Raw genomic sequence first — 13,417 nt, forward strand, 5'->3', positions numbered from 1 at the left:
GATTGATGTCCCATACAGTTAGAATGTCTTGGTGTTAAGTGTTCCTATAATAGTTTATGCGGTACCCGCTGCTATGTACATCAGATTCGCACCAGCCAACCGATCCCATTAGCTCGGTGGTCGAGTGATAAGACATCTGCACTAGAAAGCAGGAGGTCGTAGGTTCGAGTCCCACCCGAGTGATTTTGTCCAACTTTCACTCGGGAGGTGACACACACTGAGTATGTGTATATATACAGTGTTTAAACGTCGGTGAAGGGCAAAACCTAATTTGATTTATATCACCCCGACGCCAAAAAAACCCCAAAAAACAAAAAAAAAACCTTCCTATAATGGTGTTAAATGTGTCCATGTATGTAGACTTCAACTACTCGTCATTCACACTCATGAGTCATTACTACATGCACTCATTTTTTAGATTGATTTAGATGTTCAAGAGGCAGCTACGAGTGATATAAAGGGTGTATCAAAAAAATGTAATCCAAAAACAATGGGCTCATATGGGCAATTCCACAGTTACTCACGTTACATTTTTGATGTACTTTTGAGTTTCCTTGGGCTGTAATTACCTTACTGAAAAGGTTTAATAATTGTTATCCCCGTGGTAGATAGAGTAGACCTAGACCTACCTAAGCACCAAAGACGACATCCAGAAAAATGTGTTATGTATGATAAACAAGACGCACACGTTACTCACGTTACGAAAATGTGACGTGAGTAACCGATTTTCTGCATCTTGTTATCATACATAACACATTTTTCTGGAAGTCATCTTTGGTGCTTAGGTAGGTCGAGGTCTACTCTATCTACCATGGGGATAACAGTTATTAAACTTTTTCATTATGGTAATTACAGCCCAAGGAACCTCAAAAGTACATAAAAAATGTAACGTGAGTAACCGTGGAATTGCCCATATGTACAAGTTAGGAAATGTTACAATGTCAAAGTGGCTCCATCTTGAAGGGTAGTGCAGTAGCTTTTAATTGATACCTTAAAAGCATCTCTTCAGCCACTAATGATCGAGCATCATTGATGGCAAAACCAAGGCCATAAAAAGCTTGCTTCCAAGTTTGCTGAATAAGTGGTGAGTTAAGCTGTCTGAGGAATGCTCTGTCGCAGAGCTGTGGACCGTGTGCTAATAGGGGTATAGTCGTGTTCCCTAACGTGGCGCACTTCAAAGCTTACCCAACTTTCCTCGTGTAGTGTTGCCAAACCTCTTTGTTGATAAACCTCAAATTTATGCAGTGAAATACTGGTACTTTTACCTTTTTAATGCTTGCTATTTAACCTCTGTGAACAATTTCGGTTTCATAAAATTTAATCCGAAATGCAAAAACGGTCGCGTCCGGAAATTGGGCACAAATTGGCGGAGTGTTCCCTAACGTGGCGCACTTGAATAAATCTCACAAAATCCCAAATTAACATTTAAGAATTTCTGTAAACTTGATAAATTCTGATAAATCATTATTATCTTTACTTCCAAACCCAGCCAGATGTTAGTCAGAAAATTATTTTCTTATTTTTCGGGGCATTTTCAAAGGGTTCACTTTGCACTTGAAAATAAAATCGGAAAATCACGCCAAAATAATTTTTTCTTTTAACTTTGTAACGGGTAAATAAACTCGCGATTTATGAACAGGAGTGTTTAGAACTTGATGAAATTTCACTTTCTGTGAAATTTCAGTTAAAACTTTTGCTCTAGCTAGGCGCTACAGGCGAAAAATAAAAGTGTGCCACATTAGGGACCGCGCCACGTTAGGGTACATCAACAATATGTTAGAGGTGTTGTTGCGTAAAATGGTACCTTATGTTGCCCATACATAATTAATCATTATCAAGATTTCATTTTCACCTCAAACTAGCAATGAAGTTTTAAAAACTCTTTAAAACATAGCTTGCAATGGGCATAGCCAAAGCCATGCCAAGCTAAGTTTTGAGTACATTTTTGCATTAAAGGGAAAATACAACATTTGCAAACATCAAAAAATAAAACTACCAAATCGTTTTGAAATACCTTGCTGGACTGTTAGTGAATGACAGTGTAAAGCATCCTGTAAAATCATGGCACCTGGTATACTGTCATTTTCAAGAAAAGTGGTATTTTTGTATCAATTTCCAACGCTGATCGGCCGACCAGCGTTGGAAAAAACTGGTCTTTTTTTCAAACACTTGCCCTAATTGACCATCGCACTTGTTTGCAATCGATTACACACCTATGAACCGGTACAAGCCAGCTAGACTGGTTCCCTGACCTTACAATTCCCCAATGTATGTAAACTGCTCTGTTTATTTTTATATGGCGTCAGGGCACCAGACTACAGGAAAATGATTGTTTTTCTTGGTTTTTATAGCATTTTCGAACCCAAAACCTCAAAAAAGTCAGTGTAACTATATTTGCTACATATTTCCAACCCCCCAATTCCATCCATTTCTGAAAATTACAGCAAAAGCAAATGATGTATATTCCCTTTAAAGTAGTTTTTATTTTAATGAGTAAACACAAAATCTTTAAATGATTGAATTAATCATGAAACATGATACTTCAGTTTATGCTCAAACACTTTCAACATGTCTTTCTCCTCCCGACACAAAATCCACTGCGACTGCGCACTTTTTTGGACTGTTCAATTTGCCACTGAATCAGGTAAATTTGGAAATAGTAGGTGTTTGGCCGTGTGCTGATCAACAAAATGCCTGGCATGATCAATCATTCCATGGACATTATGTACCATTGTATGCGCCATCACCTCTTACATACCCCTTTTAACGCACATTCCACAGCTGCGACAGCGCATTCATCCGACAGCTTAACTCGCCACTTATTCAGCAAACTTGGAAACAGTGGTTTTTAGCCTTTGTTTTGAAATCAATGGTGCTCAGTCATCCGTGACTGAAGAGATGCAAATGAGATACCAATGAAAAGCTAATGAACTACCCTTTCACAACTTTTGCATATTAACCCATCATTTTTGGATTACCTTTTTTTTGATACACCCTGTACTACAGGAATAATCCTGATTACGCTGACATCATTCTACAGAGACCTAGGGTTCTTATCCAGTGTTTTGACCCATCAAGTATGGACGGAGCAGTACAGAGGAACTGAGGTCTATCACGCTGGAGAGGGACACATGGAGAAGAATGTCCTACTCCAACTCCAACAGATTCATGAAAATTGTGTCACTGAAGATTTTTTAGCATGAAATAATGGCTAAAAGCAATGAACAGCAATTCTAACAATATTGGTTCAAAAGTAATTTTAAAATGCGGAATTAATAATAATCCGCATTTAAGAACGCTCTTATTAGTAAACTAAATCACAGCGCTTACAATATTATTATTACCCCTGATCATTGGGCCAATTAAACATTCTAAATACCATCTCAGCTCCCTGGGGAGTATACACCTCAATGCTGCCTGTTAGGCGCAAACAAGCTTATTCAATCACAATAACCATCTCTGCCCTCACAGGTCCCCATTACCCCTGGGTGGAGAGAAGCAATGAGTGACAAAGTACCTTGCCCAAGGGCACACGCACCATGACCCCGCCAGGACTCGAACCCAAACCTGCAGCTTTACTCACAGACCATGAATCCAGTGCCCTTAACCACGAGGCCACAGCACAGAATTAAAAAAAAAATGAAGCCAGCAAGTGGAGCTACCTGTACCTACCCAAATGCCACAGCTGTAGCCATAGCGAGACCCAAAGCGGCTGACTTGCCTCTACCCCTAGCCGCTGTCATACACACAGTGCTACGCAGTGTCTTCTCTGAGATGGCTTCAACGAACTTGAGTAAAGCTTTGGCTTGATCCAGTGTCTTGGTACGGTTGACTAATGCACCGACAGGCTGTGTGTCTTGTAAGGACGCCTTCAAGTCTTTCAATTCAGCTTCAGTTGGGCTCAGAGTGTCAGCCTGACATCCCACAAATGAGAACACATTAGTCACGGTTAACTTCTATCAATGCTTTCCATTCTATGAAATACTCCACGGATTGTAAGTGGGTTTTCCTATGGGCTCCGTGCAAGAACACGAGAGGGCGCTTATTTGCCACTTTTGAGAGTCCCATGGACACACCTGGCTCTCTGTGCGTATAGCACGACTTATTTTATTTGGAAGCGTCATAAGCAGTGTGTCTGAAAACTCTGAATGTCTCTCCAAGAGGTTTCTCCCATCTCTCCTTTTCTTACCGTTGAGGGTACTTGTGCACGGAGCCCATAACTACATGAACAGGCTAGTATCTTACCCCTAACCCACCCAGATGCAACACAGTGCATCAGGTGGACAAGTCTGGTGTATTTTTAGGCATTCAGCTATTAACACCAGTGCATAAACGGCCAGTTCTGAGACAATGAGAGCTAGTCCCATTGAACGATGCCTCAGTTGTGTCCTGCTGCATTCGATGACAACAGACTCTGAGACTTTTGGCCTGATGAATCTAGCTACACTGGGCAGGCTTGTCATGCAGACAAGTGTTGCATGTTGCTGCGTTTGGCAGGGTTTCTAGCAAAAATGCCCTGGAGGGTTAGGGTTAACCCTAACTGCCCTGAATCCTCCAAAATCCTTTTTGCAAATTGGTGGAATTTGCAGGATTGGGGTTACATGTGTGACCAGTCGTGTTTTACAACAGACAGATCTCAGTAACATTTCTTTTATAATCAAGATGTATAGTAAATAGGCTGTACAACAGGATGAGCCATTATTTTGATAACATAATTAGCGCCCTCTGTAGTTACAGAAACTTTTTATTGCAACGCCCCTGCTTGGTTCCTTAACTTTCCTGCAATCACATTCTAGCATTGCTAGCTGCATTGATCAGAAACATTCCAACATACCTTGAATTCTAGAATATTGTTAAGTTTTTATGAGCTGCATTGCGTGCTGCATATAGCTTAGCTTTCGTGTAATGACAAGGCATTGCTAGAGACACTCATCCACTTGCTTGCGATCAGACCACACCTACAATGTTAGAAGTGCTCTGATTACCGTTCAACTACATCTAGTTGGGGACAATTTCCCCTTCGGTTGGTGGTGGCACGACCGTTGGTCAGCCTAGGCGACCCCTCCATGGACCATATTCAAGAAATAACGGAGGAATTTGCAGGATTGAGGCTATATGCTATTTTTCCATGAGGCAAATTGGAGGATTTTCAGGATTGAGGCTACATACTAGCAAAAAGGCCTAGGGAGTTAGGGTTAATATTGCAAGTGATGTAACATTTAACTACAGAGCAAACTTTTCTTGAGCTTACCATAGTTTTGGGCGGTACAGCTTGGATGGCCAGAATATGAGATGAGAGAGGTAGAATGTTGAGCTTATCATCAATGACCATACAACGTCTGCACGTTGCAAGGGATAACAGAAACCTGCAACAGCAACAATGTTACATAGGTAGAATGTTGAGCTTATCATCAATGACCATACAACGTCTGCACGTTGCAAGGGATAACAGAAACCTGCAACAGTAACAATGTTACATACATGTAGGTAGAATGTTGAGCTTATCATCAATGACCATACAACGTCTGCACGTTGCAAGGGATAACAGAAACCTGCAACAGTAACAATGTTACATAGGTAGAATGTTGAGCTTATCATCAATGACCATACAACCTCTGCACGTTGCAAGGGATAACAGAAACCTGCAACAGCAACAATGTTACATAGGTAGAATGTTGAGCTTATCATCAATGACCATACAACCTCTGCACGTTGCAAGGGATAACAGAAACCTGCAACAGCAACAATGTTACACAGGTAGAATGTTGAGCTTATCATCAATGACCATACAACGTCTGCACGTTGCAAGGGATAACAGAAACCTGCAACAGTAACAATGTTACATAGGTAGAATGTTGAGCTTATCACCAATGACCATACAACGTCTGCACGTTGGAAGGGATAACAGAAACCTGCAACAGCAACAATGTTACACAGGTAGAATGTTGAGCTCATCATCAATGACCATACAACGTCTGCACGTTGCAAGGGATAACAGAAACCTGCAACAGTAACAATGTTTAATACATAGGTAGAATGTTGAGCTTATCATCAATGACCATACAACGTCTGCACATTGCAAGGGATAACAGAAACCTGCAACAGCAACAATGTTACACAGGTAGAATGTTGAGCTCATCATCAATGACCATACAACGTCTGCATGTTGCAAGGGATAACAGAAACCTGCAAAAGTAACAATGTTTAATACATAGGTAGAATGTTGAGCTTATCATCAATGACCATACAACGTCTGCACATTGCAAGGGATAACAGAAACCTGCAACAGTAACAATGCTCACATATCAACACCAGTAGCCACTAAAACGCACATGTTGGTCAGATCCTCATGAGTATTATTTTCAAGCATTGGAATCTAATACCCTTAACGTCTGAAGTGTGCTAAAGTTGAAATACATGTACACATTGCAGGATATATTGTCTTACTCACTGACCAAGAATACTTTTCAACCTACATCAAATGTCCCAAGATGCAAAGCTTGTAGAAGGAGCAGCAACAACTGTCATTTGCCATTTTCTCTCTGAGAAATGCCCAACACTTGCAGGTCAAAGCCATGTTGGCAACGGGAAGGTAAGTAAAAAAGAACTGTTCTGGTCATATTTGGGGCAGGAAACTATTTATTTAAACTAGTAAATGTAACCAAAATGGCAATAAAATAGCTCATTAGGGTAATGTGTGTGACTTGTAGCATTACTGAGTCAAGCTATTGTTCTCTATAACTACTTACTAACTTTTAACCGTTATAAGATGGAATTTTTGCGCAGGGGTGATACAAATCAAATTAGGTTTTGCCCTTCACCGACGTTTAAACACTGTATACTCAGTGTGTTACCTCCCAAGTGAAAGTTGGAAAAATCACTCGGGTGGGACTCGAACCCAGAACCTCCTGCTTTTTAGTGCAGATGTCTTACCACTCGACCACCGAGCTAACGGAATCGGTTGGCTGGTTCGAATCTGATGTATAGCAGCGGGTATCGCATAAACTATTATAAGATTAGATGGAATTTTTTATTTATTTATTTTTTTTAATCACCCCGGCGCAAAAATTCCATCTTATAATAGTTTATGCGGTACCCGCTGCTATACATCAGATTCGAACCAGCCAACCGATCCCGTTAGCTCGGTGGTCGAGTGGTAAGACATCTGCACTAGAAAGCAGGAGGTGGTGGGTTCGAGTCCCACCCGAGTGATTTTTTCCAGCTTTCACTCTGGAGGTAACACACTGAGTATACAGTGTTTAAACGTCGGTGAAGGGCAAAACCTCATTTGATTAACTTTTAACTGACACAGTTAATGGAAATATTCAGATTAAAATATGCCAAACCTTTCATTGAATCTGCCTACAACATCTTGGTGTGCTTCTGTGCGGTATCGTGAATGAACATCCATAGAGATTGTGTACAGCTGCTTCAGAGATGCCATTGTGCGGACAAGTATAACGATAATACCACCCCCCTCTACTGTCTCAATGGTACGGGCCAGGAGGTTAGGGGTCATAGCTTCAAAGTCCTAAAAATAAGAAATGAACAGGAAAAGGATTCATTAAATATTTTCCTTTTTCATGCAAATATATAATTGCAACAATTGAAATCACTAGTTTTTGATATCATATCAAGGTCTGTTGGTGAAGTTTTTATCGGGCAGTGGTTGAGAGTGTTTTGACACTCTCAATCGCTGTCTGGTACGGCAACACCACGGTGGATGACCGGCAGCTTTCGCAGTGCAATGGAAATATTTCAGGCCGAAGTTCGCACGTAATTGAATACCCCATTCAATCAGCACAAAAATAAATTGGCCAAAAAACCAAAAAAAAAACATTCCGACCTACTTTTAAAGGCATGTAATCGGAAGCAGAACTATTTTTGTTTTTGGCCTTATCGATTTTTGAGGTTTTTGTCACTTTGTGAGGAAACGATGCTTTATCAAATATTTAGAAATCATTTTTGGTAGCAAAGTGTAGAAAAGACGTGCCAAGTCCTGGCACTATCAATAGGGGAGTCAGGTTGGCGTAGCGGTACTTTCCTTGCCTTCCACCGCTGTGACCCGGGTTCGAATCCCGCCTGGGCCAATATGTGGATTGGGTTTTCAGTCCCTGCCTGATTCCGTTGGTTTTCCCCAGAATATTCTTCTGGGCTTTTCCTCCCACCTCTAAAACTGTAACTTCTTCTCATTGTCTTCCCCTCCATTTATCCATCTTGTTATTGGCGCTTGCGCTGTTGGATGTGGCTGAAATTTGAAAAAAAAAAAAAATAATGAATGAATAAACCTCACCTGCAGTACACACATGCCGTATGTATTTCCTAAGATCTTATGAGTTTCTGAGTAGTAACAGTAGCGGATGTTAGTTGCAGCAATGAACAACTCAAATGGGTCATCTTCTTTAACATCTAAGGCACCACTCTTGAGCTTCTTCTGTAGTTGCTTCATACGTTTCTTGCGATGGCTGCAACAATACATATATATACACACAAAATCGTCAATATACATGTTTGCATGCTATGTATACATGTACATAGGTGACCAGCTCCACAAAAAAGGGTATTATGTTGCAAAAAAGTGAAATTGAGTTATATACATGGTTGGAAAGCCCACAATGTAAGCTTTCATTTGGAATATAATTGAGCTCCATAGCCCCTCCCGTTCTGGAGACATGACGTGTTTGCATATTAATTACTTCCTTGGAGTTCAAATTACACAACTGTGAAAACAGGCTTTGAAATAGCTGGCTTTGTTGTAGAACAACAGAACGATGCACATAAAATGGTTGTTTTTCCACTTTGTTCATCAAAATCAACATTTCTGTGAATGAAACCTGAAACTGTAGGTATTAAAGATGTCACTCATGACAAAAATGAAAATCACATTTTGACCAAATTTTCACCCTCTTAATGTTGAGCAGGCCATTACACAATAATGCTCAGCGCGACTTAATACCCTTTTTTGTGGAGCCGGTCACAATTATATACATGCACATACATGAACAGGACATGTACGTGTGTTCTGTAGTTCTGTTATCATACTTGACTGGTAAAATACAAAAATAATTATGGAATTTATTGACATATAAGTATTTCACAAAAGGCCATCCACCCAAAAATAAAATCAACAACAATGAGTATCACTGCTGCAGCTGAAATGCCAATTGAACAGGTTGGTTCCTAGTCTTTCCAGAAGCATTCTGGTCATTATCTTTGTTTCAGTAGGACCAGTATAATAATAATAATAATAGCAGGCATTTATATAGCGCTTTTACACCGCAACGGTGTAAACACTCCTGAAACCTTCTCAACTCCCTAGGGAGCATACACGGCTGGTAGGCAGCCGTTTCGGCGCTTTTTGCCGTAATCAACCTCTCACAGTCACCAACACTGCCCTCACAGGTGCCCATTTGCTCCTGGGTGGAGAGAAGCAGTGAGTGACAAAGTGCCTAGACCAAGGACACACACAGCATGACCCCAGGCTGGACTCGAACCCACAACCTGCAGAATTACCCGCAGACCACAAATTCAATGCTCCAGACCACTAGGCCACAGCATTCCAGTTCATCTTGCTTCAACAGCTGTGAAGAATACTTACAGCTCACGTTTGAGAAAGAAAAATTCCAAAATTTGCTCTCAATCACTACTGATGCTGTAGAAATTTAAATATACAAACAGCTGTTGTAGAACAGCTGTTTGGCAAAAAGAAAATGGCCGATTTGATTGCATTTTTTCATGTATGCAACTCAACTTTCATGCAACCTGAATGACGCACCCTTTACTGACAGATTTCAAGTTGATGCATTGACCCTAAGGCCAAAAAAAAAAAATTGGTCTCTGGTCAGACCACAGTTCCGGAATTGACGCGGCAATGCATTTTTTTTTTTTTTGATTTTTTTTTTCAAGCTTGGACTGCAGAGACAAGGTGGGGTACTATTTTGCTTTTTTGGTGTCCTCATGTACATTGCATTGGTGTCCTCCATAATTTGCCTTGGCGCTCTCGATCATTTGCCTTGGTGCAATTTCCCATTCCTTGGTGCTCTTTGGTAAAAAAAAAATGAGGTGTGGCAATAGAGGGCGCTGTTGGAGCTACCGCGGAACATTTGGGAAAAAACAAGATTGACGCGCATGATTTAAATCGACGCGCGCGCTGACCAGAGACCGCCTTATTTTTTTTTTTGGCCTAACGCACATGAATCCATCAAAATACATACCACTGTTTGGAGGATTTCGGTGGATCCAGGATCCCTCCATGTTGAATACAGGGGGATTTTGATCGATTGAGGAATTTAAGCCTAGCGGTACTGCAGGATTTTGATGGATTCAGGATACCTCCATACTGAGCAGTCACCAACATTTTTGTGCATGACACAATAGGTGGATAGTGGCGGATTCAGGATACTTTCTAGTAAAAGTGCTCAAGGGGTTTATATACTAACCTATTTCTTTTCAAAATTCCCGTTTTTGGATACACCCTGTACAAATTGCATCAATGTAATATCCATATAACAAAATAAAACAATACGATCACAAAACACATCCAAGATATGTATTTATACATGTACACCAATTTGTTTGTGGAACCTTTACCTGCTGAAGCCCAGTTCTTTTTTGTAGCACCATAGCACCGATGGTCTAGCCTTGACAACTGCCTTAGATAGCATGTGATGTAAAATCACAACCTGTAATATGACCAACAACAAAAAAACAACAAATAACATCATGGGCTACATACATGTACTTCAAGTACATGACATACATGTACATGCTACAATGTTAAAGGGAATGTACATCATTGGCTTTTGCTGTAATTTTCAGAAATGAACTACATGTATTTTAGGGGTTAGTATAATACATCAAATATTGTTATACTGACATGTTTGAAGGTTTGTGTTCGAAAATGCTGGAAAAACCAAGAAAAACAACAATGTTCAAGTAGTCTGGTTCCCTGACGCTACTAATTTAGATAAAATGGATCCATTTATAGATGCCGGAAAATTGTAAGGTAAGGGAACCAGTTTAGCTGACCTGCATCCGTTCATGAACATGTAACCAATAAGCAAACAAAATTTGGACTGAAGAAATGGTAAATTTTGAGCAGTAGTTGCTAAATAGTTAGTTTTTCCAACGGTGGTCGGCCGACCACTGTTGGAAATGTATACAAAAATACCATTTTCTTGAAAATGACTTCACACCAGGTGCCATAATTTTACAGGATGCTTTAAACTGTCATTTACCAACATCCTAGCAAGGTATTTCATAAAAACTTGGTAGTTTTATTTTTCGATGTTTGCAAATGTTGTATAGTCCCTTTAATGGTTGCAATTGTTTAAACAGTTTTAAGAACAATTTGCAATATTGGGACTTCCTCCTTTTCACTGTAACAATTTCAAAACTACAACGGCTGAGCATTTCTTGTATCACTAGTGATAATGAAGTTGGGCAGCGATGGTTTACTGCGATTACGATAAGTCAGTCAAACAGTGTTATTTTTGTTGTACCCCATAACTTATGCAACCAAAATGTAAGCCATAATTCATTGTGAGGTTTCAAGCAACGAGCTTTTGCTTTTGCGTAATGTAGAATGCAGGCACTTGCCGCATACATTCATATGTATGCGCCATGTGAAGAAAAACCTGCTTAATCATGTTGGAAAAATGGAGTTGACCGACGATTTGTGAGAAATTTGTCTGGAAAAATACACTTTATTGGAGAAAATACACACTTAACAAAAAAAATTTAACATACCAAACAAATTAAGGCGGGCGCAAAAATTGGGGGCGGGAAAGGGGGGGGTTGATGAAAACTGAAACATTTATTTTAAAAAGAGAAACTAGTCAAGGTGAATAATGAACCTACATGCATGCACTGTGGGACATAGCAGTTTGGGCGTATACAAATATTGAGTGGCTCAGCGTGGAATGGGAGGAATATTATCGCAAGGTAAAATCTGGACTTTTCCATTTCACGAGGCGAAGCCCAGTGAACTGGAAAAGTCCAGATTTTACCGAGCGATAATATTCCTCCCATTTCACAATTTAAAGCCACTCAATATTTGCTTTATATAACTGACAGATCCTTGTCATTTGATATATTTGAACTTTTTTTCCAATACAAAACTGGAGGAAAATGTATCTCTTCCAAACCAGCCCTTCACGAAAATGTTTGAACCCAACGCTGTAGCGCAGGGCTGGCTCTTTGGAACAATACGCGCTACGCGCGACGCTGAACGCGCTCACCAGCATGCATTTGCACACAAATACCGCGTCATGATCCTAACTGTTGAATAGTATTTCCCATTCCCCATGGGCGGATAGTACTTTTTGAGCCGCGGCGTGAATGGGAGCAATAACGAATGTCACGTGATGTGAGTTCCACCAATCAAATGACTAGGATCTGTATGTCAGTTATATAATTTCCGATATACTTAATGGAAAGAAAACACTGTGGAGTAGCTGAATCTTACCTGATCTTTACCATGGTCTCCAACCACCACAAACATGGACCGATGGCCGAGAGTCACCCCATTCTCTATCAACACCCGGATACGATTGTCAATCTTTTTACGCACCATTTTGTATGGACACTGCAAAACAGAATCATACAAATGTAAAAAAATTACTTGTGGCTAATTCCAAAGTACAGAGCAAATTGATCGCAGTCATTTTCGGTTCGATCGCTCGGAGCGCGCCGCGAGGGGTATGGTGTAGAGCGGAACGATAGTATGCGCATGCGTACAAGTGGAAGTACGTACCCGTACCCCCTACGGCGCGCTCCGAGCAATCAAACCGAAAGTGACTGCCATTAGATCATTCTGCACGCGTGCATGTTTCAAGTGTCAGGTTGGCTCAGTGCCGAAAGGGCATATTTTTCATCATTTTTGCCGAAAAACCGACAGAATCCACCGATGTTTGTTTGGTGCACATAACGTGAGTATGTCATGAGGTATTGTACGGAGTTTAGGGGCACACTGTGCAGCGGTTCTGTGGGAAAAAGCTTGGTTGGGATGGACGTTTTTGTACTTAGTTGGTGTTTTGTATAGCAAACAGTTTAGCGGGGTTATCTGCCTATGAGGCTCCACTACGTGGAGCCTCATAGTTCTAGGAGTATCATTGGAGCTCTCCGAGCTACCCGTCTGCTTCATGTGGCGCATATGATAGGCGGCGTCGGATTGGCCAATTATGAGACCACGTGATAAACACAGCTAATAATTTGGAATCGCACTTATGATCCGGACATCATGCCCGGAGCTAGCCCCATAAATGTGGCCTATGTACTGGACTGCCTCCGTAAACATAGGCCACACATCCACATATATGTACAAAAACGCTAATCAGAAAGTGCTGCCTTTTTCAGATGTCTAATTTTTGTGAGATTTCATGTTGAAATTTTGATACGCAAACGTGTGCAAATGTTT

The 13,417-nt window shown here is 40.6% G+C and overlaps 1 protein-coding gene across 3 annotated transcripts in view; it reads right to left on the reverse strand.

Annotated features, from left to right (window-relative positions):
* LOC119723915 (RNA cytidine acetyltransferase-like) overlaps positions 1-13,417 on the reverse strand; it is a 52,213-nt gene that overhangs the window by 35,965 nt on the left and 2,831 nt on the right. For 2 of the 3 annotated variants that reach the window (XM_038194831.1, XM_038194823.1), the window contains exons 2-7: positions 12,467-12,586; positions 10,591-10,682; positions 8,294-8,465; positions 7,347-7,531; positions 5,252-5,366; positions 3,673-3,914 (exon numbers count right to left, since the gene is read on the reverse strand). In XM_038194831.1, coding sequence (XP_038050759.1) covers positions 3,673-3,914; positions 5,252-5,366; positions 7,347-7,531; positions 8,294-8,465; positions 10,591-10,682; positions 12,467-12,574 — 914 coding nt within the window. In that variant the 5' untranslated portion in view covers positions 12,575-12,586. Of the gene's footprint in view, positions 1-3,672; positions 3,915-5,251; positions 5,367-5,398; positions 5,453-7,346; positions 7,532-8,293; positions 8,466-10,590; positions 10,683-12,466; positions 12,587-13,417 lie in introns of those variants that run through there. The other variant, XM_038194840.1, reaches the window with a different exon arrangement.

The sequence above is a fragment of the Patiria miniata genome, unplaced genomic scaffold (assembly GCF_015706575.1).
Source record: "Patiria miniata isolate m_02_andy unplaced genomic scaffold, ASM1570657v1 HiC_scaffold_1, whole genome shotgun sequence".
Taxonomy (NCBI): domain Eukaryota; kingdom Metazoa; phylum Echinodermata; class Asteroidea; order Valvatida; family Asterinidae; genus Patiria; species Patiria miniata.